Source organism: Babylonia areolata, chromosome 3, assembly GCF_041734735.1.
Source record: "Babylonia areolata isolate BAREFJ2019XMU chromosome 3, ASM4173473v1, whole genome shotgun sequence".
Taxonomy (NCBI): domain Eukaryota; kingdom Metazoa; phylum Mollusca; class Gastropoda; order Neogastropoda; family Buccinidae; genus Babylonia; species Babylonia areolata.
In genome coordinates, this window is record NC_134878.1 from 35,667,914 (window position 1) to 35,692,340 (window position 24,427).

Here is a 24,427-nt window from a genome sequence, read left to right on the forward strand (position 1 = left end):
GAATGTCCTTGGGGACATCCGGGCAGCAGAAGGTGAGGAAGAAAGTGTTGGTCGGGACTCTGTCCGACCCCTTCCTCACCATCACCCTGTACACGTCGGTCACTCCCTGAGAGGACAGCTCGCTCTTGATTTCAGCCTCAGACACACCTTTCAACTCCGGGCATCTGATGACCCCCTTTGAGCAGTTGAGACCTTTGTGAGGGGAAACCTTCACCACCCTATCCACGAAAGTGGTCGCCTTGAGAAGGAGCTGTGTCTGCCTTTTGGACTCTGTCTGAACTAAAAATGCTCCGCTCCTCAGCCTCTTGATGGATTTCAGCGATCCTGCCAGACACTGAAAGCCCTTCTGGATAGCGAAGGGGCTGAGAGCCGACAAGGGCTTGTCGTCATCAGCGCCCTCCATCACAAGCCACGATGGCCAAAATCCGGAGGTCTCAACGACCTCCGAATCGGAGTCTGAGTCGTCCGTTCCTTGTCTTCGTCTTTTACCAGAGTTAGGGGTGTGTGATTTTTTGGAAGTCATGTTGAAAAAAATGTAAATTCATCCCTCCCTTACCCACCCACCATGGGGTCCAACTTAGGGGCCAGGGTCAAGGGAACACCAGCTTGACCCCCTCCAGGTTTCGGGAGGGATATACGACCAACAGTCTAGCTCCAACATGTTCCCCCCCGATCATGCCCAGCTCCCGGGGACAGAGAACCGAGCACTATGGGGGTTATCTTCGCTAGCCACTAAACTGCCAGTCTTGACCCAGCCCCACGAAGGGGTAGCCGATTGACACACACGGGCCAATGTGTGCCGCCTGTCGTAAGAGAGGTCCGAGCCAAAGGGATGTGTTGAGAGCAGCGTGCTCTCTCAATCCCCAGGATCTCATTCCCCTCCATCACAGGTCGCGCCGCACGGCAAACACGGCGGGCCTGAAGAAGGCCGCAGAGAAAAAAGAATGTGGAAAAGAAGGCTTGATGGGGAGCTGAGGACAGAAAAGAGGCGGTCAAAAGAAGAATAGAGGACAGCGAAAGGGACAGTGGGTCACGTTTAGTTTGGGCCTCACTCACGACCTGTTCGGCATGGGAAGCCCTATCAGGGGCATCAGTACAAAACCACCACTTATTCAGCCCTAACAGCTACGATGGCTATGTAGGCTGTCAATTAAGACCTGGGACCAGAGCACCAAACCCCAAGAAGCACTGATGCCCCCGCCGACATAGCTCGCTCGATCACTGGCCACTAAGCCTCCCAACCACGACAAGGTAGTGACCCTCCCGGGAGTGGGTCAAGAGAACACCAGCCTGACCCCCTCCAGGTTTCGGGAGGAACTCCTCCTTTTGGTGTCATATACTGTACCATGTCAAACTGATGCAGAATTTAAAGCAAATGGAGGAGGGCAACGCCTACTGGTTCGTATGGGGAGCCCTTGTAACTGAGACGGCAGTGTTAGCCGCGACAAAGGAAATCCCCTTGGAACCGTCAGCCCTGGTCATACGGAAATTCCTGAGATAGAAGTTGATGAAGGGATTCTCAGACCGCCAGAAGACTGCCTCCAAGACATGCTGCGTTGGCACTGAGTGCTGGAAAGCAGCCGAAGTAGCTATGGCCCGCACTTCGTGTGCTCTGGGATGAAGACAGCTGATATCCCTGTGTGCATGAGAGTAGGCTCTACGAATGACTTGGGAAACCCAGCAGGAAATGGTGCCTGCAGCGATGTCTTTCTTGTAATTCTCATTGAGGGAGATGAGCAGACGCCTCTGAGAAGAACGCCTGTGGCGAGACCTATCCCAATAATATTTGAGACACCGAACAGGGCAGAGATGCCTATCCTCATCATCTTGGGCAAGAATATCGGACAAAGGTCTGACCCTCAGAGAGGGGGAAGGAACCTCAGGGTCTTGGTTCTTAGCCAGAAACTCTGGAAGGAAACGAATAGTGATGGAACCATCTCTGTGGAAGGCCAGATCTTGTGGCATTCCAGTAAGACCATGCAACTCACTTCTACGACGGCCTGTGGCCAGCCACAGAAGGAAAGTGGTCTTGAGGGTGAGGATGTCAAAAGGAATAGTCCCCAATGGCTCGAAGGGCTGTTTTCGAATGAAATCCAGCACCAGGAACAAGTCACAGAGGGGCACTCTTCTGGGGTCTCTAGCTTCCTTCAGAGGGGCCCCCTAGCCACCTCTCTGAGCAGGAAATCCGCTTCAAAGGCAGGACCACCTAGCTGTTTGAATTGTGGTACAGATGGCAGACCTGTACCCTCGCACAGAACTAGCAGACAGGATGAGAACCGAGGAGCAGTGAGCCAGAAAGCTGGCCAGCTGCATGCTCGTAGGGTTTGTAGGGGGAATGCCCTGAGCTGTACACCACCGTAACCATTTCTTCCAGCGAAAGTCATACAAAGTCTCCGTTCCCTGCCTCCTTGCTCTGGTGACTATGGAGAGGAGGTGAGAGGAGGCACACCCCTGGGTCAGCGCAGCCGACACAGAGGCCGACCGAGGGATCGAGGACTTCAATGGTGATGCTGACAGTTCCGACCGCACAGCAGCCATGCGTGCAGGTGGAGCAGTTGAGGATTGGAATGAGGAGTGTCCGAGCGAGGCTGCCTCAGCAGATGAGATTTGGTTTCAAGTTCCAGGGGTGGAAACATGTGTCAGGGACTGAAGGTCCGGAAACCAGGTCTGGGCTGGCCATTTCGGCGCAATGAGGATCAGCTGCGGGCGTTCCAATCTGTCTTTCCGTATCACCTTGGACAGAATTGGAAAGGGAGGAAGCGCGGAGGCAATCAGACTGCTCCAGTCTAGAGAGAGAGCATCCACTGCCCACGCTTCTGGGTTGGCAACCGAAGAGACGTAAGTGGGAAGTCTCTTGTTGAACAAGGTCCACCATCAGTCGAAACCACTGTTCCCACACCCACTGAAGGCTGTCCTTGTCCAGGGTGCACTCTGTGCGTATGACACTCTTGGACCTGCTGAGAGCATCTGCCAAGATGTTGTCTTTTCCTGCTAAGTGTCTCGCTGAAAGTGCAATGCCCTTGCTGTGGTACCAACGGAGGAGAGCCTCGGTCCGCAGGGAGAGGTCTGCCGAGTGCGCTCCCCCCCCATTTGTTCACATAACATGTGACCGTCGTCTTGTCCGTGAACAAGCGGATGGTCTTGCCAGTGGCCTCCCCCATGAAGTGCAGGAGAGCCCTGCGAACTGCCCCCAGTTCCAGAACAATGATGTGGCATAGGCACTCCTCCGTGGACCAAGTCCCTGCTGCATGGAGTGAGTCCATGTGGGCTCCCCAGCCCAGGGAGGAGGCGTCTGTAAAGAGTGCCACCTGAAGAGTAGGTGGGGCTATGGGCACCCCCTGTGTCCGAAGGGGGGTGATTAACCACTCTGATGTCACCTCGAGGAACCACTCGCCCAGACATATCTGGGTATCCCATGGCTGAGTGCTCTGGGACCGGCATAACCTCAGTGCCCTCTGGAGAGGGTGCTTGAGAACCCTGTCCAGGGGAATGAGAGGTGCCGTGGACTCCATCATGCCCAAGAGGGAAGAGAGTGTATCTTGGGAGGAGCGGTGCAAGTGGCTGAGGAGGCCTGTCAGACGGTCCCAGTGATCTGGCGTCAGAGAGACTATCATGGACCGCGTGTCGAATCTCATCCCTAAGAAGTCGAAGGACTGACTTGGGGACAGATCGCATATCTCCTGGTCCATGAGGAAGCCCAGTTGGGAGCAAAGGTCTAGAAGTCTGGCCGTATGACTCAGGCACAGGGCCTGCGACTGGGCCAGGATAAGCCAGTCGTCCAGGTACACACAGAGACAAATGGATTCCGAGCGGACGATGGACACCAATTCCCGCACCACCTTGGTAAACAGGAAAGGGGCAAGGGACAGACCAAATGGGAGGGCCGGGAACTGGAACCCCTTGTCCCTCCACACGAACCTCAGGTACCGACGGGATGCCGAATGGATGAGGATATGAAAATAAGCATCTTCCAGATCGATAGAGGTAGCCCAATCGCCTTGTTGGATGGTCTCCCGAATCTGTGCCTGTGTGTCCATCTTGAATTTGATTTTGGGGAGGAATTTGTTGAGGGGGGACAAGTCCAAAACTGGTCTCCACCCTCCCGAGACCTTTGGAGTCACGAACAACCAGCCGTAAAAACCGGGGCCCAGGTCCGAGAGTCGAGATATAGCCCCTATGAGGAGTGGGTGCGATATCTCTTTTTCTAGGACGCTCTCCTGCTCCATCGAGCTGGGCACCTGAGGAGGAGGAGTGGATTTTAGAGGGGGGCGGTCCTCCACCCAAGGCAGCACGTACCCCGACTCTAGCACCGACATAATTCCATCGTTGAGTCCCAGAGCACACCACTGATGTGCATGCCAGGACAAGTTTCCTACTTGGAGGGGCTGAACGACTGGCGGTGCTGAATCGGGGCCCAGTCATTGGGGGTGCTGCCTTCTAGCCTTGGACATGGCCGGTCGGCTTGGACGGACATAAGGTGGTTTATTCCTCTGCCGCTGATTCTGCACACGCTGCTTTGACTTAGGCGGCGTGGTATATGGAGGGGCCCTGGTGGCCGGTCTCTTCAATGGCATAGAACCCTGGAGCCCCTGAGAGGTGTGGGCCAAATATGAGGCCACCTCCCTGTTTGTCTCTGCCCTGTGGCTGACAAAATGGGGCGGGAACTGGCTGAAGAGGGAGTGCTGCTGTGCTGGGATGGACCGCATGAGACCAGATGCTACCCTACTGCCAAAAGCGTGTAACCTCTGGTCGGTGAAGAGGCCAGGCGGGACAGAGGAAGGAGACCCCGTGTCCTGATTAACCGGACACTGTTCCCACAGCCCATTGGCCCTGTGGAGGAACGCGTCGAAGAAGGTGTAAGCTGTGGAAACCTCGAGGAGGCAGCGGCGAGCCAATTTGTCCCACTCTGCTAACATTTTAAAGGATACGGTAGCTGAAGTGGGGAAGATGGTGCGCTGTGAGACCAACATCCTGTCCTGTGCGGAGGGCTTTGCTTCGCTGTAGGCAGGGTGGTCCTGTGTGTACCAGGACCACACCCCTCCCTTGGAGGAATCTTTAAGGAACTTTCCCGGGGAAAAGGCGCCCGGGGCAGAGAGGGACTCCCTGCCTGGAGGAGGGATGGAAGCAGCACCCCTGACAGTGCGGGTTGGCTTATCAAGCCATTCCTGCACCATTTCTGGCACTCTGAGTCGCCTTGTGGTTCTGGAGGTAGAGTCACATGGCGTAAGGAGGGTCAAGGGTAACAAAGTAGCCTGAGGGACTGATTCGGCATACGTGACCCTATTGGGGAGGGTCAGTTCGAGCTCGGCAAAGTCCGAGTTTGGTTCAGGCTGGTCCCTAGGGAGGCGCGGGCTCAATCTGTCCCCCCTGGGATGTGGGCGAAGAGTGCTCATCTGCTTGTTCGTCCTCATCCAAAGACAGGGGCTCCCACTCTTGTTCGCAGTCCATCCCCTGCTGGGTGCCATCCCAAGTGGATGTACCCACTGGGGCGTCCTGTGAGCTGTGGTCAGCCCAGCGGGATGAGCTGGGACGATCCCGAGCCGGGACCATGGCCGCCACTGTTATGTCCTTGACACCTGAAGCGGGTGGGGAGCGTGTGGACCGTAGGTCCAACCATGCTTGGGATGGTGGGTGCCACACCTTTTCAGAGAGGGCGTCCCTGGATGCAAGAGGGACCCACGAGTGCTGTGAGGGGACAAACACCCACTCATCTCACTGTAGGACCGAGGGCTGGGCAGGTGGGAACCGCAGGCTCCCCCGGGCCGAGTAGGGCCCCTCAGCAGCCGTCAGTCCTGACAAGGAGGCCGTTGTGACCGTGGAGGTCACCTGTGGGTTGACAGAGGCCTGATTTGTGGACAGAGCGGCAATATTGGTCGAGGAGCTCGACCTGACCGACAAGAAGTCGATCCCACTTGTCGGGGCTGTGTGTGTCACCCTGTGAGATGTGCTGGGTTGGGTCCGGTGGGGAGCGGACAAGGGGCTGGCCCTTGGTACTCCTGGCAACCCAGCATGCACCATAGGTGCGCCCCAGTACGGGTAGAATGGGGGTAACCACCCGTGGGCACCAGCCATACTGTGACCCGAACCCCAAGGGTCACTGGCGCGTTGACCTCCATGAAGGAAAAAACCTGGCCAAGTCGGAGGGAGGTCAGGTCCGACTTGGGTGTCAGTCCCGCCCGAAGACGAGCGGGCTGACTGCCCGGAACCGCCTGACACGCGCGGGCCTCCCCCAGCAGGGGAGACCGGCCGGATAGCAGGAAGACCTGCAGAGCAGGTTGCCACGCGCCCCGAATCCCCTCCCGTGGGGAGACTGGGGTGGCTTGGCCCGGGGTTGGCAAAGTAGAGATTCCCCCCCCAGAACCAAATTTTTCTCCCCCCCCCAAAAGGAGGTGGGGGAGGGGGGTCGACAGAGAAGGGAGGAGGGGGAACAACAATGGGGCCCGTGAGGGCCATCTCCGAGTGGGGACCCGGGTAATGGCCGGGCGCAGCCTCCCCTTGGGAGTTCGCGCCTAGCTGCGATGCGAGTCCCCACAGCCAAGAGAGGATTTGCCATTCCCCCTTCCCCGCCTCGCGCTGGGACACCTCGGGAGGCGACGCTCGTACCTCTTTCCCCCCGGTCCCCTTCATGACCGTTTTACTGGTACAAGTCGCCTCCGCGATCAGCGTCTAACGACGCATCGCCGCGGTCCGTATCGGGAGGAATCATGAGCTCCGGGCCTGGGAGAGTCTCTTGCCGAGTCTCAATCCCAGCATCATGATCCCTGCCTTCGTGGTATGGCACACGAGGCATGGAACCCGCGCTTAGGCACCCAGCGAAAATCCAACCCCCAACAGAGAAAGGAAAGACAGGATCGACTAAGAGGCAGAAAAAAACGAACGAATCGAGGGTGCCGAGTCGAATCGAGTACACAGAATGTAAGAATACAATAAACACAAGCCGCATGCAGCAAAATAAGGCCAAATGAATACGCTTAATAGCCAAAAAAAGCGTAAGATGAGACAGAGCGTAAACCTGACAAGATGGCGTGGAGAGCCTTGGCCAAAGGAATGATTCAGCGCTTATAGCTTTTAGAGGCGTTTGATTGGCTGAGAGCGGGTGAGCCCGTCTTTTCACTGTTAGCCACGCGAAATTTGGCCAAGCAGAGCAAACCATAGGCCTAGTTTGCATCAGTTTGACATGGTACAGTATATGACACCAAACAGTATTATGCCCACCAATGACATGGTGATATACTTTCATGTTACACAATATGAGTTGATTTAGTTCTGATCTTTTTTTATATATAATTTTTACCCTCTCTGTGTGAAATAAATGATACTGATAAGGCAAACAAAGAAATCTGAACGAGCAATCCGAAGGCTGTGGGTTTTTTTTCTATCCAATTATGCAGAACAGTATTGGTAAAAAAACACACAAAAAAACACACAATCAAAACAACAAAAGTGAAACCAACAACAGAAATTCACTCAATGAACATGATTTCCCAAGCTTATTTTACATCCTGCTGAGGCATAGCTAAGGACCTAATCTCTCCTTCAACCACCTCTTTTTCTTGATGATGTTAAAAGGCCAGTGAACACATCAGAAAGACCAGTTCATCAAAACTCAGTTATGCCTTTCTCTCCTGTACCTGCGAGTCTGGGTTCGAACCCACAATCACCCTTTCTTCTAAGTTTGACTGGAAAACCAAACTGAGCATCTAGTCATTAAGGCCAGACACGGTTGTACAAAAACGTATGAAATAAACTTGAAGTTTATGGCTTTCTGTGACATGGTATGCAAAGATATTAGACTAAACATGTCTAAAAAGGTTATTTTGTGCAATTTGTCGTGACGGTTTCCATGGAAACGAATCCAAAATGGCCGACAAACAAAACAATTAAAAGCTTATAACTTCGGTACCTTTATAGATATGTCATTTCTGTTGTTTTATTTGATTTATTTGTATTTGTTCTTTATTATAGTGCAGTGGTATTTAGGAATCTGAATAAATACATTTATTATTTTTTTCTTTGTTGAAATGAGTATAAATTCCTTGACATCATTTTTTTCAAATGAGTGTATATTCATTCTTTTACTGGTACTATACAAACCACTGCACTATAATAAAGATGAATACATAAAGAAATAAAGTACTAAGTTTGAACATGCTATCTTTTAAAGTTTTTGAGCATTAGCATTTTGAAAAATGGTATTACGAGGACAAAACACAAAACTGAGAAAAGAGGAAAAGAAAGAGATATGCTTGTACTCACAAGAAATCACACATGTTGATGCTGTTTAAAGCTTTATTTAAGTGAATATAGTACCCAGGTGAAACGGACTATAAAGATTAGATGTTGAAGAAGCAAATTATGCGAAAAAACGAAAATCACAAAAAATCATAATTTTGGTCAAAATTTCACTACCGTGTCTGGCCTTAAGATGAGAAGATAAACTGAGGTCCTGTGTGCAACACACACTTAGCACACTGAAAAAGAACCTATGGAAACATAAAGTGCTGTCCTCTAGCAAAATTCTGTAGAAGAAATCCACTTTGATAGGTACACAAATATATATATATATGTATGCTATCAAAGCTTGGCTGGTGCACTGGGTTATGCTGCTGGTCATGTATCTGCCTAGCAGATGTGGTGTAGTGAATATGGGATTGTTTGAACCCAGTGATGCCTCCTTGAGAAACTGAAACTGGAAACTGAAAATCTCCTGTAACTGCTGACAGCTGAGGCAGCCACCTCTCTCTCGGGCAGCTCTTTCTTGTTGGCGTTATAAAACCAACTAAAACTACAACTACGTTAAAAAGACTATATTATGCTTTTCTTTGCACTGTGTGGTGATAACTGAGGGCCCCTCATCCCCTCCCCAAAACCTCTGTCTCATCCAGCTCTTTCCTGATGACAATAAAGGGTAAATCAAAACGACGTTATAAAGACGTTATGTTTTTCTGTCCTCTATATCTATGTTGTGAAAACTGAGCGCCCCCTCCCCTCTTCTCTCAGCCAGCTCCCTTTTTTTTTTCTTTTTTTTTTTTTTTGCTGCCCCATCATCTGTACCGCCTCAGTGGCATTACTCCCATGCCGCACATTTAGATTCCCCCATACACGGCCACACCCGGGTTCGTCCGTCGTAGTTCCAGCGTCGGCAGTCCACAGGGAACCATCAATGTTAGGTTGCCAGGAGGCCACACACCAGAGCAGACCCTGCACTGCTGCTGAGTCACTTCGGTGGTGTTCAGTGGTGCCTGTTCTGTTTTAACGTACTTAGGACACCACCTACTAAGCCCCCTACTAACGACAATAATGGCTTAGTCACGGAGCCAGACTGAGTGAGCGTCCCTCCCAGAGTGGAGACCGCCACCACGTCCCTCAAACAACAGCCCTCTATGAATCTGCCGACACTGACAGGACTCACCCCAAGCACGGAAGTGGTCAGCCAGCTCTCTTGTGATGGCATTACAAGACCAGCTAAAACAACATTAGAAATACAATGTTATTCTTTCCTTTCCTCTATGTTGTGATAGCTGAAGCCCCCCCCCCCCCCCCCCCCCCCCCCACACACCCCTCAAACCTCTCTCCCGGCCAGCTCTTTCCTGAAGATGTTAAAAGGCCAATTAAAACAACGTTTCTAAGTATTAGACTTGTGTTAGGCTTTTCTTTCCCGGTGATAGCTGAGGCCTCCTTCCCCTCACCCCCACCCACCTCTCTCTCCGCCAGTTCTTTCTTGATGACGAGGAAGGTGAGCTGCTCCCCCTCCCCCTCCTCCCGGGCCTGCTTCATGTGGTTGTTGATACTGGCCACGTCCCTCTCCACCTGGCCAAGGTACGCTGCAAAGTCATCATCATTACCTGTGTTATAATGTACTGTTTTGTGCTGTGTTGTTTGTATTGTATTGTGTTGTGTTGTGTTGATACTGGCCACATCCCTCTCCACCTGGCCAAGGTACGCTGCAAAGTCATCATCATTACCTGTGTTATAATGTACTGTTTTGTACTGTGTTGTTTGTATTGTGTTGTGTTGTGTTGATACTGGCCACGTCCCTCTCCACCTGGCCAAGGTACGCTGCAAAGTCATCATCATTACCTGTGTTATAATGTACTGTTTTGTGCTGTGTTGTTTGTATTGTGTTGTGTTGTGTTGTGTTGATACTGGCCACGTCTGAGGCAAGAGAAAGCATGCTGCCATCAATTAAATGTCATCTTTCAGTTCTTACATACAGCAATATCCTGTGACACATGCTGCTATATGAGGTGGCAAAAAAGGGCCATCGATCCCAACCAAATCATATCTATTACCATACAAAAAAAAAGCCAGTCAATGATTTACAATGCTGGCGTGAAAGCTACAGTACTGCACTGCACCAAATTGCACTTTGTGGCATCACTATGCTGTATTGTAATGTAAAAACAACACTCTTTTAATATTTTGTAATGCAAAAACTAAACTTTTAGAAAGTATTGTAAAGTAAAAACAACACTCACACAATACACTGTGATGAAGAACAAAGCACTTATGCAATGTATTGTAACATGATATCAACAATTGTACAATCAGACAGGATAACCATGGTAAATATTACAATACAAGCAAACAGTTGGATAATGTTGTTTTTTGTTGTTGTTTTTTCAAATGATCCAGATCCACAAGCTTTCTGTATACACAGCCCACCGACTGCTTCTCATAATCCACTTTACACAACATTGAACAAGTCACATGAAATGAATACCTCACAATCTATTGCTTCTGTCAACCCTGAAACAGATCCTCCAATCATTAATCCATCACCAATCTCCATAATGATAATAATGAAAATAATAATTAAAAAAAAAAAATCTGTGATGACTGTCATGCCAGTGGGTCCAACTAGGTTTGAACCCTGAGACTGTGACCTTTGAGAAACTGGGGCAAAGTTTCTCCACACGGAGTTTCCTGACCAACACTGTACGTGTCTGTATCACCCAGCCTGGTTCACACAGGGATATGTTGTGAGAAAACAGCCTTGTCCAGTTGTCCGAAACCTAAATGGATCCCCCCCCTCCCCCAGTAGCAGCATCACCATCACCTGATTGTCATTCAACATTATCATCAAAATATAGAAAATAAATTGTTCCATATTCTGGGTTATAAAAAAAAAAAAGGAAGATATTTTTTCACACTGCAGGTTACTGACTACAGAAGATGAGAGTTTCTCAACTGAAAGTAGCATAATTTTGGGTTTCCTCGTCACTACTGGGAATTTCTTGCGCTTTTTGTTGTTTTTGTTTTCTTGTTTGTAACATGCTAGAATGCTTGACAAAAGTTTATCAGGAATAAATTCTGACTGAAAAATCAAGGAACTGACAAACAGACAACTGCACACACACACACACTCACACATGCACACACAAAGTGTGCATGCACACATATAAATGTAACAATGGCGCTTTCATTCTAAACCTAACATTCAAATCACTATTTAAAAAAAAATAAAAAAATAAAAAAAACATCCAGCTGAACGACAGTAAGCTGTCATGAATAAATCTTTTCACAAGCTATTGCTGTCCTCGCAGCAAATGAAACATGAAATATTCCTCTTGTGAACATTCTCAGCGAGACATTACAAATGCCCTGAGGGTAAATTGAGCACAGGTAACAAGATGAGTATAATTCATTATGCAAGCATCATATACTTTGACAGTTATTTCAGTACGTGAACCACCTTTTCAAAAACGACGGCATGACAAATGGTGGGAACATTGGTGCTAACAATTTAGTCCCCCCCAGGCCTGCATTACTAATCAATGAGCATGAATTCTGAACAACAAGGAATCTCTCTTTCTCACACCACCACCCCCCTGCTCAAGACCACCCCAGGCCCAGACATAGTCACAAATCACACGGACAAACAGGCCGAATGGTCAATGTACAAAAGAAAAAAGCTTAGTCCAGCCTTTTCCCACCTAACTCCGCCCTCATAATGAAAGACAATCAGACAGACAAGCCGAACCATCCAATCAAAAGCATTTCCTGAACTCTCCAACTCCTCCCCACTCAAAACTGTTATATATAACCGACAGGGGGTGGTATCAAAAACCAGTCTGTTCTTCTTCAAGGCTGAAGGTGGTGGTGAGGAGACTGTGTTCAGGGACAGAGGACAGACAACGGGAACAACGATGAAAGTGGTGACTCTTTTCACCCTCCTCCTTCTCCACCTCACCCAGCATGACGCTGTCAAGGCTGCCTACGCTGACAGCAGGAGCGATCAGGAAGCTATCGAACAGCTGGAGATGCTACTTGCAGGTAGACTGCCACGCGCTCCACAGCTTTTTTCTTTTTTTCCACTTCACAAGGCACTGACATATACGGAGCACACTGCCTGATTTTCAACTTTTCGGGGGGGGCCTTGAATACACATGCACGCACACACACATGCATGCACAAACACAAGCATGCACAGACACTCATGCGCATGTGCTCACGCACCACACATACGTGCACATTCAGACACACAAAACTAAACCAACATAAGACACGCATGCACGCATACACTTACAAATTCATGTTTAAATTTTCAACTTTTTGTTTTCAAATACTCACTGACTTGAGATTGAATAAAAGTTTAAAGCTACAACTTAAAAATATATACTGTGTCATTACACACACACACACACACACATACATATAGATATAGATACATACATATATACTCATCAAACATAAATACACCCTCCATTTCCTGTTATTCCCTCTCTCTCCTCTTCATCCTTGTATGGAAAATTACATGCTTTTCTTTTTATTTAGCTGAACTCATATTTTCTTTTCTTCATATTAGTATTCAAACTGTAATGTTTGCAATGATGTGCTTTTCTTTTCATTCACTCTAATACATATTTTTTCTTCTTCATAGTATTCAAACTGCAATGTTAACCTACAATGACATACTTTCTTTTTATTTATTTTAACACATATTATCTTTTCTATATCTCAGTTTTTTTGCTTTTTTTTGGTTTTCATTTTTTTCCCCACTGGTAAGTAGTGCCGATCGGGTGTATTCCCGTGGACTGCTACGGTAGCCGGATTGGCCTAGCTGGAGATGCGAACACACCAGTAGACTGTGCCCCATCTCCCCTATCAGTTAACAGAACATCCCTCGGTAGCTCAGCTAAACTGCGCCCAACAGCAACCACTCACAACACGACAATTTTCATCAGCATACTGATGTCGGTCGTTAAGCGGAAAAAGAAGAAACTGTAATGTTTAAATGACAAACTTTTCTTTTCAGTTACTCTAACATGTTTTTTCACCTTGTATTAAAACTGTAATGTTTACAATGACATGCCTTTTTTTTCCATTTAGTTTAACACATATTTTTTCTTCATCTAGTATTCAAACTGTAATGTTTAAGTGACAAAATTTTCTTTTCATTTACTTTAACACATATTCTTTCATCATCTTAGTATCCAAACTGCATTGACACAATTTACTTTTTATTTACTTTTACATATATTATATCTTTTCTTCACCTTAGTAAGTATTCAAACTATGTTCACAGTTACATGCTTTTCTTTTATCAATTCTATACTTTTTCTGTACTGAATGGGATGATGGTGGTGGTTGGACCAGGGATGGGGATGACTAGGAAGTAGGTAGCTTTGTTACAGTGATATATACATGTATTTCAATCTGGTTTGATCTTGTTTCTCTTTGTTCTTTTTCTTCTTTGTTCATGGGCTGCAACTCCCAAATTCTCTGGTATACACAGGGCTTTTTATTTATTTATTTATTTATTTTTACTCTCTTGTGTAAAAAATGCGAGTCTATGTAATAACCTGGTGTTCAGTTGTGTGTGTGTGTGTGTGTGTGTGTGTGTGTGTGTGTGATAAACTTAATGTCATTTTCTCTGGAAATACTTTGTCTGCCAATACCACATTTGGATTGAAAAATAGTGCGGAAAAAAATCAGTCAAACCAATAATAGGCTGTCAGTTTTCCTGATTAAGCTGTATTTCCAGATCATGAATGGTTTATCTTATTCAGGATCCGAATCCTGAAAATGTTTGGGTATGAATACGCCATGACCTTATTTTTATTTTTATTTTTGTTAGCAATTACAAGAAAAGAAATATAAATTCTGGACAAAACACATACAGTGACACTAACTATAATTATCATTGTTATGTTTACTGCCTATGAATATTTTAAGGTAGATACTGAATGAAATAGAATGTTCTTCAAACAGAAATTGAATGGACCATGTTGTAACTTCTGCTGGTAGTTAACTGAACCTATATCATATATGGATCTCCGCAGATCTGGAGAAAACGGATACATGTTGCAGTATGCTTCAGGTGATGGCAACATCTCATTTGCCTGGACTTAAAGAATTTCTGAAATCCCTGAGATATACCAAAATTACATGATTTATACGGCGTTACAACCAAGAATACCATAATCGATTTATCATACGAAAAAAACATGTTTAAACATTAATTATTTAACGCCACTGGTAGATCACTAGATGCAGTTTAGTGAGTCTACTTATTCTCAACCCAAACATGCTTGGTTCGAATCTGCTTTTATGCCTTCTTTTTTTCTTTTTCTTTTTGAACATGCAGCTTTATAATATCAGATACAGAATATAGTTTAACAATTTTAAGAATTTTATTTGATTTTATTTGATTTATGATTTTTATCTATTTTTCTTAAGTGTGTATTATCACAAATGAGCCTTGAAGGCCTTGCCTCTCTTGTTTGTTTTTGTTTTTAGTGTACTTATTTTGATAAACATTACTACTTTATTATTTCATCTATAATAATATATAATTCTTAAATTTGTTATTTACAGCAGATGTGGTGTAGTGGACACGGATCTGTCTGCACGGTCTGAAACTGTTTATTGTCCTGTCCTGTCTTGTATTGTCCTGTGTTTGTGTCCTTATCATTATCTGACATATATTGTCTAGTACTCTCTCTCTCTCCCCTCCCTCTCTCTTGCTCTATCACCCCCCCCCCCCCCCCCTTAAATTTTCTCCTCTTCTCCTCTACCTATATAGTGTTGTAAATGCAAAATTACTATTTATGTAACCGTTATCATAATGTTCATGCTGTACTGATGTAACAATTTTCCCCTTTGTTTCATTTGACTGTTTTCCCTTCGAGGGCTGGATAAAAAACAACAACATTGTACTGCTTCCTCTTACCCTGAGATAATTCTATTCCATTCTATATACTGTATTCTATTCTGTGTTGTGGAGTGCGCAGAAAAGAGTTCCAACTGGATCTGGTCAAGGAGGAATGAAAGTAAACTTCGTAAGGATCAAATTTCCCTACTCAAACTAGGCGTACAATGGCTCAGTGGTTAAAATGTCTGCCAGAAAAGGTGACTCAGTCCTGAAGTGGCGACCACCCTGGAGGTGCGGGTTCGAACCTGCTGAGGACCAGAAGAAAAAAAAAGGCGGCAATACAAGGGCATCCAGGAGTCATGACCTGGGTGCGGCCCGTCCCCCTTAGAGTGTAAGGAGTTAAGGGCCGAAACACTTGACTGAGGGGGGCTTCTTCCATGAAGACCTTGTACTGTCCAGCTCTCCCGAGAGTTTCTTATCACTATTCTGTGCTGTGGTCCAGGTCTGGAGGGGAGCGTGGACGGTCTGATGGACCAGCTGACCATGCTGTCCACCCAGGCCACCTCCAGCGGGGCACAACTCCAGCAGATCAACGACATCTTCCTGCCCGCCGCTGACGTCCAGAACGCACAGCAGGACTCCCTCATCAACACCTACAATGACCAGGTCAGTGGGGAGTGGGGGCAGAGGAGGGGGGGGGGGGGGTGTCTGGGGAAGAGGTATAGAGGGGAGGTGCTGGCTGGGTGTGTGGGGGAATCTTCTCAACAGGACTCCCTCATCAACACCTACAATGACCAGGTCAGTGGGGAGTGGGAGATGGAGGTGGGGTGGGCTGTGTTGGGGTTGGGAGAGGGGGGCGGTTTGGGGGGGTGAGGTGGGGGGGGGGGTGGGCAGGTGTCTTGGGTAGGAGGATGAGGGAAGGAGGGAAGGTGGGGGTGGCATGGCGGGGTTGGGGGGATGAACAGGACTCCCTCATCAACATCTACAATGACCAGGTCAGTGGGGAGTGGGGGGGGGGGAGGTATTTGGGGAAGGGGGAAGAGGGGGACGTGCTGGTGGGGTGTGGTGGGCATCTCCCTACAGGACTCCCTCATCAACACCTACAATGATCAGGTCTGTGCGGGATGTGTGTGTGTGGTGTACGGGAGTGGAGGGGGAAGGGGGGATTGTTGGGGGAAGGGAGTAGAGGGGACGGGTTGGTGGGGTGTGGGAGGAATATTCTCAACACGACTCCCTCATCAACACCTACAGTGAGCCGGTCATGGGGAGTGTGTGTGTGGGGGTGGTGGGGGGGTGGGGAAAGGGGGTCTAGAGTAGGAGGATGAGGGAAGGAGGGAAGGTGGGAAGGTGGGGTGTGGGGGGAATCTTCTCAACAGGACTCCCTCTCATCAACACCTTAAATGACCAGGTCAGTGGGGAGTGGGGGATCGGGGGTGGTCTGGGGAAGAAGAAGGAGGGGAGGTGGGGGTGGATCAAATCTCGGAACAGGACTCCCTCATCAACACCTACAATGACCAAGTCTGTGGGGAGTGTGGGTGGAGGGGAGGGAATGAGAGGGGGTGTGTTTGTCTAGGGTTGGAGGATGAGGGAGGGAGGGAAGGGGAAGTGGGGGTGGGGTGGGGGTGGGGGTGTGTGTGTGGGTAATCTCTAAACAGGACTCCCTCATCAACACATACAATGACCAAGTCTGTGGGGAGTGTGGGTGGGGGGGAGGGAATGAGGGTGTGTGTGTGTGTGTGTCTAGGGTTGGAGGATGAGGGAGGGAGGGAAGGGGAAGTGGGGGTGGGGTTGGGGGGGTGCGGGTAATCTCTAAACAGGACTCCCTCATCAACACATACAATGACCAGGCAAGTGGGCACTGGGGTAGGGGGGATCTGAGGAAGGGGGAAGAGGGAAGGAGGAAGGTGTGGAGGTGGAGGGGGGGGGGGGGGTTCAAATGGGGGGAATCTCCCAACAGGGCTCCCTCATCAACATCCACAATGAACAGGTCAGTAGGCAGTGAGGGTGGGGGGGTGGGGAAGGAGGGATCTGGGGAAAGGGGGAAGGAGGTGACGTAGGGGTGGGGCAAGGGGCGAATCTCCCCAAAAAGACTCCCTCACCAACACCTAAAATGACAAGGTCAGTTTGGGGAGGGTGGAGTGCTTGTTGAGGGTGTGATTGGAGGATTGGTGTGGTGGTGGGGGGAGGAGGAGGGGGAGGACATGGGGATCTCCCAGCAAGACTCATCATCACCTACAACAACCATGTCAGCTGGCGGGGTTTGAGGGGGAGAGGGGACGGCATATCAGTCACTTAGAATGAGCATTATGAAGACAAAGATCAGATCTGCCCTTATCTACATCACAGAAGTGGTTGCATGGGTATATACAAACATACAAATTACAGGAATCATTCAAGACCACTCTTTCTCAAAACCACTCCCTCCCCTGCCCCCAAACTCTCCCTCTCTCATGCATAATAATAATAATAATAATAATAATAATAGTAATGGTATTTATATAGCGCTGAATCTTGTGCAGAGACAAATCAAAGTGCTTTCGCACCAGTCATTCACATGCATGCAAAACTCTAAATGGTAAAGCGGTGGTCAGGGCTCAAAGGGTTTAATACCAATTATTTGCAAATTTTGGCTCAGGAGCTTAGGCAGAAGGGTCAAAATTGCTCAGGAACTCAGGGCTGAAAGGGTTAAGGCCAGACTTGAAAGAGCTGAGTGTGGAGACTTGACGAAGCGAAAGAGGAAGTTCATTCCAGCTGCAAGGTCCAGAGACAGAGAAAGAACGGCGGCCGTATGTATGTGTGTGTGTGTGTGTGTGTGTGTGTGTATATATATATATATATATATATATATATATATATGTATGTATGGAGAGAGAGAGAGAGAGATTTATATATGTATGTATGTATCTAAGGAAATAAAGTAGATTTAGGGACCAAAAGGGAAAAATGATGACGAGCAAAAATAGGATCACACACACACACGCACGCGCGCACTCACCCCACATATTCACACGCACTACTTTACACGTGCATGCTCATTCACATACTAATGGCAATACATGAAGGACCAGACACCCCCCCTGGCCTGCCACCAAACGTGAAGAAAACAAAGAAGAGGAGATGGACGGGAAATGCAGTACGATGAAAAGACGACACCGGGCAACAACCAGTGGAAGAACCAGATGAAGAAGATAAAATGTATCAGCAGGATGGAAGAATAAGCCCAGAACAACAACAACCAAACAAGCTGCAGCTCTGAAGATGAAGTCAGAGGATACAAGGCGACGAACCCGAAGGGCAAGAGACAATGACTGAAAACACGAGAAGAGAACCCACAGACATACAGAAACATACAATAGCGAACAGCCAACTCTGAACCATTAACAGACAAAAATGGACATAACCAAATACAAAGTACATTACAGACACAACACAATAAGGATGGTCTCAGTATAGACCAGTCATCCCTGATGACGGAAATGTCTCATTTCCCTTAAAAAAATAAAAAATAAAAAAAGAAAAAAGAAAGAAAGAAAGAACGGCGTCCAACAGTCAAAAGCTTGAATCTGGGTATGCATAAACAGAGTGGATCCGAAGCTGATCGTAGTGAGCGAGATGGAGTGTAGAGGTGAAGGCAGCCATAGAGACAGGAAGGGGCAGATTTGTGAATATATTTATAACATAGAGTGCTGATCTTGTACTTTATTCTGTGTGAGACAGGGAGCCAGTGGAGATGTTGCAAAAGAGGAGTAACGTGCTCAGATCTTTTCTTTCTGAGGACAAGTCAGGCAGCAGAGTTTTGTATGCGCTGAAGGGACTGAATGGATGAAACAGGCAAACCAGACAATAGAGAGTTACAGTAGTCGAGGCGAGACAGAATGAAAGAAACGAGAAGTCTAGATGTTGCATCAATGGACAGATATTTCCGGATGGAACTGATGCGCCGCAATTGACAGTAGCAGGATTATCATGTCTGACTGATAAATTTTTGCATGGACAGTGTGTTATCAAGGACAACGCCGAGGTTCCTGACTGAACTGGAAAGATAGATGGATGTACTGCCAAGTTTGATTGTGTCAGTTGTGATGGAAGAGAGTTTTTGTTTAGTTTCTATGATCATTGCTTCAGTTTTGTCTGCATTCAATTGTAACTTAGAGTCATCCAATTTTGAATGTCCAGGAAGCAGTTGGATGCTTCTTGCATGAGTGACGACAGTTTTTCAGGTGTATCACTCTTCTGGAGTTGAGTGTCATCAACATAAGAATGACTGACATTATGGCGGTTGATAATTTCAGTGAGAGGAGCAGTGTACAGTGTGAAGAGCACTGGGCCTAAAACAGATCCCTGTGGGACTCCATGTTCAATTTTAACAGGTTCAGACTGGAAATTGTCAACAATGACAGACTGGAATCGATCAGTGAGATAAGATTTGAACCAGTTTAGAACAGTGCCGTTGATACCAAATGTAAAATGAAGATGGGAAAGAAGGATTTATGGTCTATCGTGTCAAAGGCGGCTGACAAGTCGAGAAGAGTGAGAAAGGAGATTTGTCCTGAGTCGGATGCTAGCAGTAGGTTATTCATGATGTGGAGGAGAGTGGTTTCGGTGCTGTGGTCAGCACGATAGGCAGACTGAAATGGGTGGATGAGATTGTTGAAACAAATGTGATTGTTGAGCTGCTTCGGGACAGCTTTTTCAAGGAGTTTGGACAGGAATGGAAGATTAGAAACTGGTCGATAGTAGTTTTGAAAGTGGATGGAAACGTTCCAGTGAGAAGGGATGAGTTTGCAATATTGGTGATTGTGGGGAGAAGCTGTGAGACACACTGGGAAAAGACAGGCTGGTATAGGATCGAGCTCACAGGATTTTATTGTCATTTCTTTCAGGATTTCATGGACATCTGTTTCAGTTAATGGATTAAAGGAATGGAGAGGAGCGCCGTTGAATTGAGGATCATGATGAGCAGGTTGGAAAGGCATTTGGTCTAAGATGGTACGAATATTTTGGACTTTGTTGAAGAAGAAAGAGGAGAAGACATTGGCGAGTTCAGATAAAGTGTAGGCAGAAGGATGAGGAGTCTTTTTTGCAGTACCGAGAAGATTTGACATGACAGAGTAAAGAGATTTGGTGGATGTGGCATCAAGAACTTGAGAAGAAAAGAAGTTTATCTTTGCCGATGAAATCATATGTTTGACTTTATTTATTTGTTTTCGGAAGATTTGATTGTGGACTTTCAGGTTTGCTGATCGCCATCGCCATTCCAATTGGCAACGTTTGCGTTTTGCAAGTCGAATGTCTTGTGTGTACCATGGGGCGGAAGGTCTATTAGGCAGCATGCGGGTAGTGCATGTTCATCCAGCAGTTGAGAGAGGACAGTGTTGTAATGTGTAGAGACATCGGTGCGGGAAGAAATTTTGGAAAGGCATTCAGCAGCTTGAGAAGAAAAAGTGTTAATGTTGATGGATTTCAGGTTGTGACAAGTAACAGACTTTTTGGTTCTGGTAGGTTTTGAAATATTCATCAAGGCAGTCACCATCTGCAATGAAGTAAGCGCATTAAAATGAGTGGCTAGACTTTTGATAATGCTGTTACCCCTAAAATCACAAATATATCCACAGTCAGAAGTGAAAGGCTTAAGGACTCACTGGATGATATATTCAGGACATGCTATAACAGAGTGAACAATAAATCCAAGCCCTGATGGTTTTCCATAAATAAGCGTGAAATATCAGTCTAACTTTTAACTTTAAATACTGATATGCATCGGAGGAAGGGTGGGGGGTGTTGGGGGGTAGAAGGCATGAGTTTCATAACATGTCCATCAATCCATGTTTGCCGTTCCGCCAAGCCTTTTGAAAAACAAAACACTTGGTCGCCGACGCTATCGCCGAGGCGGCAGAATGGTTGGAGCTGGCGTCACGCACCAAACAGGACATCGGAACCCTTCTGAACACGGTGGTCGACGACCTGAACGAAATCAACACCTCACAGCAGGACACCATCGATGAGATTCACGCTGACGCCAAAGAGGCAATGCAGGAGACTGGCCAACAGGTGGAGAGTTCCCTCGGCACCATCAGAGATCAGCTGAGCTCCGCCGGCAACATGGTGCAGGCACTGATGGAGCAGGTCAACGACAGGCACTGTGAGTTCTGTGTGCTGTGTTGTGTGGTGGTGGTGTGGTTGATTACTGAACTGCTGTTACCGCTTCTGTGGAATCTGTGATTTCATAATAATCTGGGATTCTGTTGATGCATAAATATGCGCAACTGATGATCTGAAAACAGAAAGGAAGCACTGTGTGTTCACTAACTGGTTCCCTGGAATGTTCTAAAATATTCCAGAATGAACACTTGAAAAGAGTGAAAATTGTGCATCAGAGCTTCAGTCTGACGCTAGGATCGTTTGCTACAAAGAAGAGTTGCCTCTCTTCATCACAGCTTGGCCCAAAAACCACAGACCGGATTCTTAATTGCAAGCACGCTTGCATGCTAGTGGCAAGAGAGCGAGTGGCAAGGGCAAGGAGTACATGTGCACTGAAATGAATAAGAGACAGGAAGTAGATTTTCTTACCTCTCAGCAAAGTTGCTCTGAAGACTACCTAGCCTTTTGCTGCAAGGTGGAAAAAAGAGACGCATCTTCCTAGCATGTCTCGCGAGAACCTTGTCTAACTAGAGTGTAAGAAATGCACCTCAGGACAACTGTGACAAGACAATGTGCATTCCTTTGTAAAAGTGTAGCAAAGCAGGTTTGATTGGAATTACAGAATGTGCAACATTTCCTTCCTTTAATTTAATGTCTTTTCACTTTGAGTGATATTAGGCTAGCGTGTGTGCGTGTGTGTGTGTGTGTGTGTGCAGCATTAAAGTGTTCTGCTGAAAGTAAGATGTTGCCCCCTAGAATAATGGTAAGAGTCCCTTGGGCCACCACGCTATGACAAAACACCCCAACACTGTCTCTCCTCGCTGCTCACACACTAATGCTTACAGAGTACCGAACATTCGGGAACATGTTTTTTGTTTCACAGCCCCCCAAATTTGGAACTCACTTCCATCAAGTCCGTTTAACTGAGAGAATTCAACATCAGTCTCAAGACATGTTTATTTGCCAAGCACTCTCTCAGCAATGTTACAGGCTGTGTGTGTGTGTGTGTGTGTGTGTGTGTGTGTGTGTGTGTGGTTGTTAATGAGTGTTAGTGCAAGGTGAAGTACATACTGGGCGCTTCAGTACTAACAAGTATTAACATTGCTTTCCCAACAGAGTTGCTAACCTCTAAAACTCATTGCGACCTGATATCAAATCACAACCACCTACTTACATTTTCAAAAAAATCTCCTGGACACATCCAAAACTTTTAGCAAAATACTGTTTCAACGTTGATGATTTATTTGCAGTCTGACTGAATGCACATGCAGTGGACAATCCCGATAACACAAGCGTTCTGACAGATGGGATGTTTGTAAGCCACAAGGCTTAGCCTTGAGCAAGTCCCTTAACAACAATGACTACTGCTACTTGTGTGAGTGGAGTGTTTACGGCGCAATGAGTTGAGTTGCACAAGATTATGCGCTACATAGAAACTCTTCTTGAGTGTTTTTTGCTATCATTATTCCTATACGGTTCCATGCATTGTCCAGGTGAATACGGATCAGGTTCCTTCCCAGAAGGCAGCACCACCGTCAACTTCACCACCCCTTTCACGGTCACCCCCAAGGTCACCTTGGCCACAGCAGGGTTTGCCGCCATCGACAAGTCAGTGTTTGCGCAGACCAGCGGTCTCGGTTTCGACCAGTACGTCACTGACATCACTGCCAAATCCTTCGTCATCAATGTGCAGAGCATAACCGGAGGGGCAGCAAGCCTGCAGGTCTACTGCAGCTGGGAGGCGTGTCAGACATGACCAGCAGTGGAATCATGACAGCAACAATGTTTACAGTATTTTTTGGTCAACGAAACGTTTTGTGCTAAATGACTGGCCTATACGAAACAACAACAGCTTCAATGCTTGACTGAACCCCCCTTAAAGACAACAAAAAAACAAAACAATAATAACCCCCTCAAAACAACAACAGTACACTTCTGCTTTTCTTCTAATTTATCCTTATATTTGGAGGAGAAAAAATAAGTCATCTAATCTATCGGCCTACTTGCATGACATTATTGTTACCCGTCACATTATAAATCGATATATCTCAATGGATTCATAATATATCTAAACTGTCTGACAGTTGGTGAGATGATACTGCTTCTAACCACACTATAAATCACAACAGAGTCATTATATTTCATAGGAAAAAGGCTATCACAAGATTTTTTTGCTTAAAGAAAAAGCATGAAAACAATAAAACATCACAATAAATGAATACATTCACATGCATGTACTTTTGCTCCAACACGTATTCACACACACAATCATTGTAAAGGTGTTTCAGAACAAACAAATGACCACAACAGAAAATAACCCCCCAAAACCCAACACTGACACAGAAAATTTTGACCCAACACCATCTCGAAAGGGGAAAAAACCCTGTGAAAGCATCTTACATAACAGAATGAAAAAAGCAAACTCATGAACATTGCCTCTATTTTCATAGTTTCCGGTATCTGTTGTACATGAGGGCATCATGAACATTGTTTCTGTTCATAATATTTTGATCACACATTTCTTCTGTTGCTTGCGAAGTGTCCCCCTTGTATCACAATGTTCTTTGTTTTGACTTCCTCACATGTCCGTGCCAAGCAACCCTCTCTGATTCACCGCAACCTTTTAAACCATTTCACACAGAAATGATACTTTATGCACAAAACTGATGGCTGATTAACCCCTTGACTGCTGAACCATAATGTGATCAGTGTGGCGTGAGTTTGAATTGCAGTTACTACTTTTTGTTCATTTGTAACTGAATCCTTTGATTGTGCTGAAGAAAGGCATTGCAATTCCATGCATGAGGAAGAAGGGTCCAAAATCAGAATGGCGACTGCCCTGTGAGGTGATGGCCCTTCACGAAACCAGTACAACTCATCATCAGGAGTTAAGGGGTTAACTAACCCAATGTTTTGACTGATGTATTTCATGTTTGAAAACATGAAAAGTGATAATGTGTATTAATTCCCCACACTAATTTTGATTCTGGCATATTTTCTGGTTCCTTTTTTTTGGTGATTTGGTTGTGCATTCTTTTATTTTTTTTCTCGTGTATACTTAGGCCCATCACTCCCCCTGGAGCATAGGCCGCCGACAACAATCCGCCAGAGTCCTCTGTCCTGGGCTATTCTCTCCAGCTGTCTCCAGGTATATCCCATCCTCTTGGTTTCTGCCTCAAGGTCACGTCG

At 46.7% G+C, this 24,427-nt stretch overlaps 1 protein-coding gene across 1 annotated transcript in view; it reads right to left on the reverse strand.

Moving 5' to 3' along the window:
* Positions 1 to 24,427, reverse strand: part of LOC143279966 (uncharacterized) — a 71,555-nt gene that overhangs the window by 10,705 nt on the left and 36,423 nt on the right. The window contains exon 16 of the mRNA XM_076584354.1: positions 9,700 to 9,824. Coding sequence (XP_076440469.1) covers positions 9,700 to 9,824 — 125 coding nt within the window. The remainder of the gene's footprint in view (positions 1 to 9,699; positions 9,825 to 24,427) is intronic.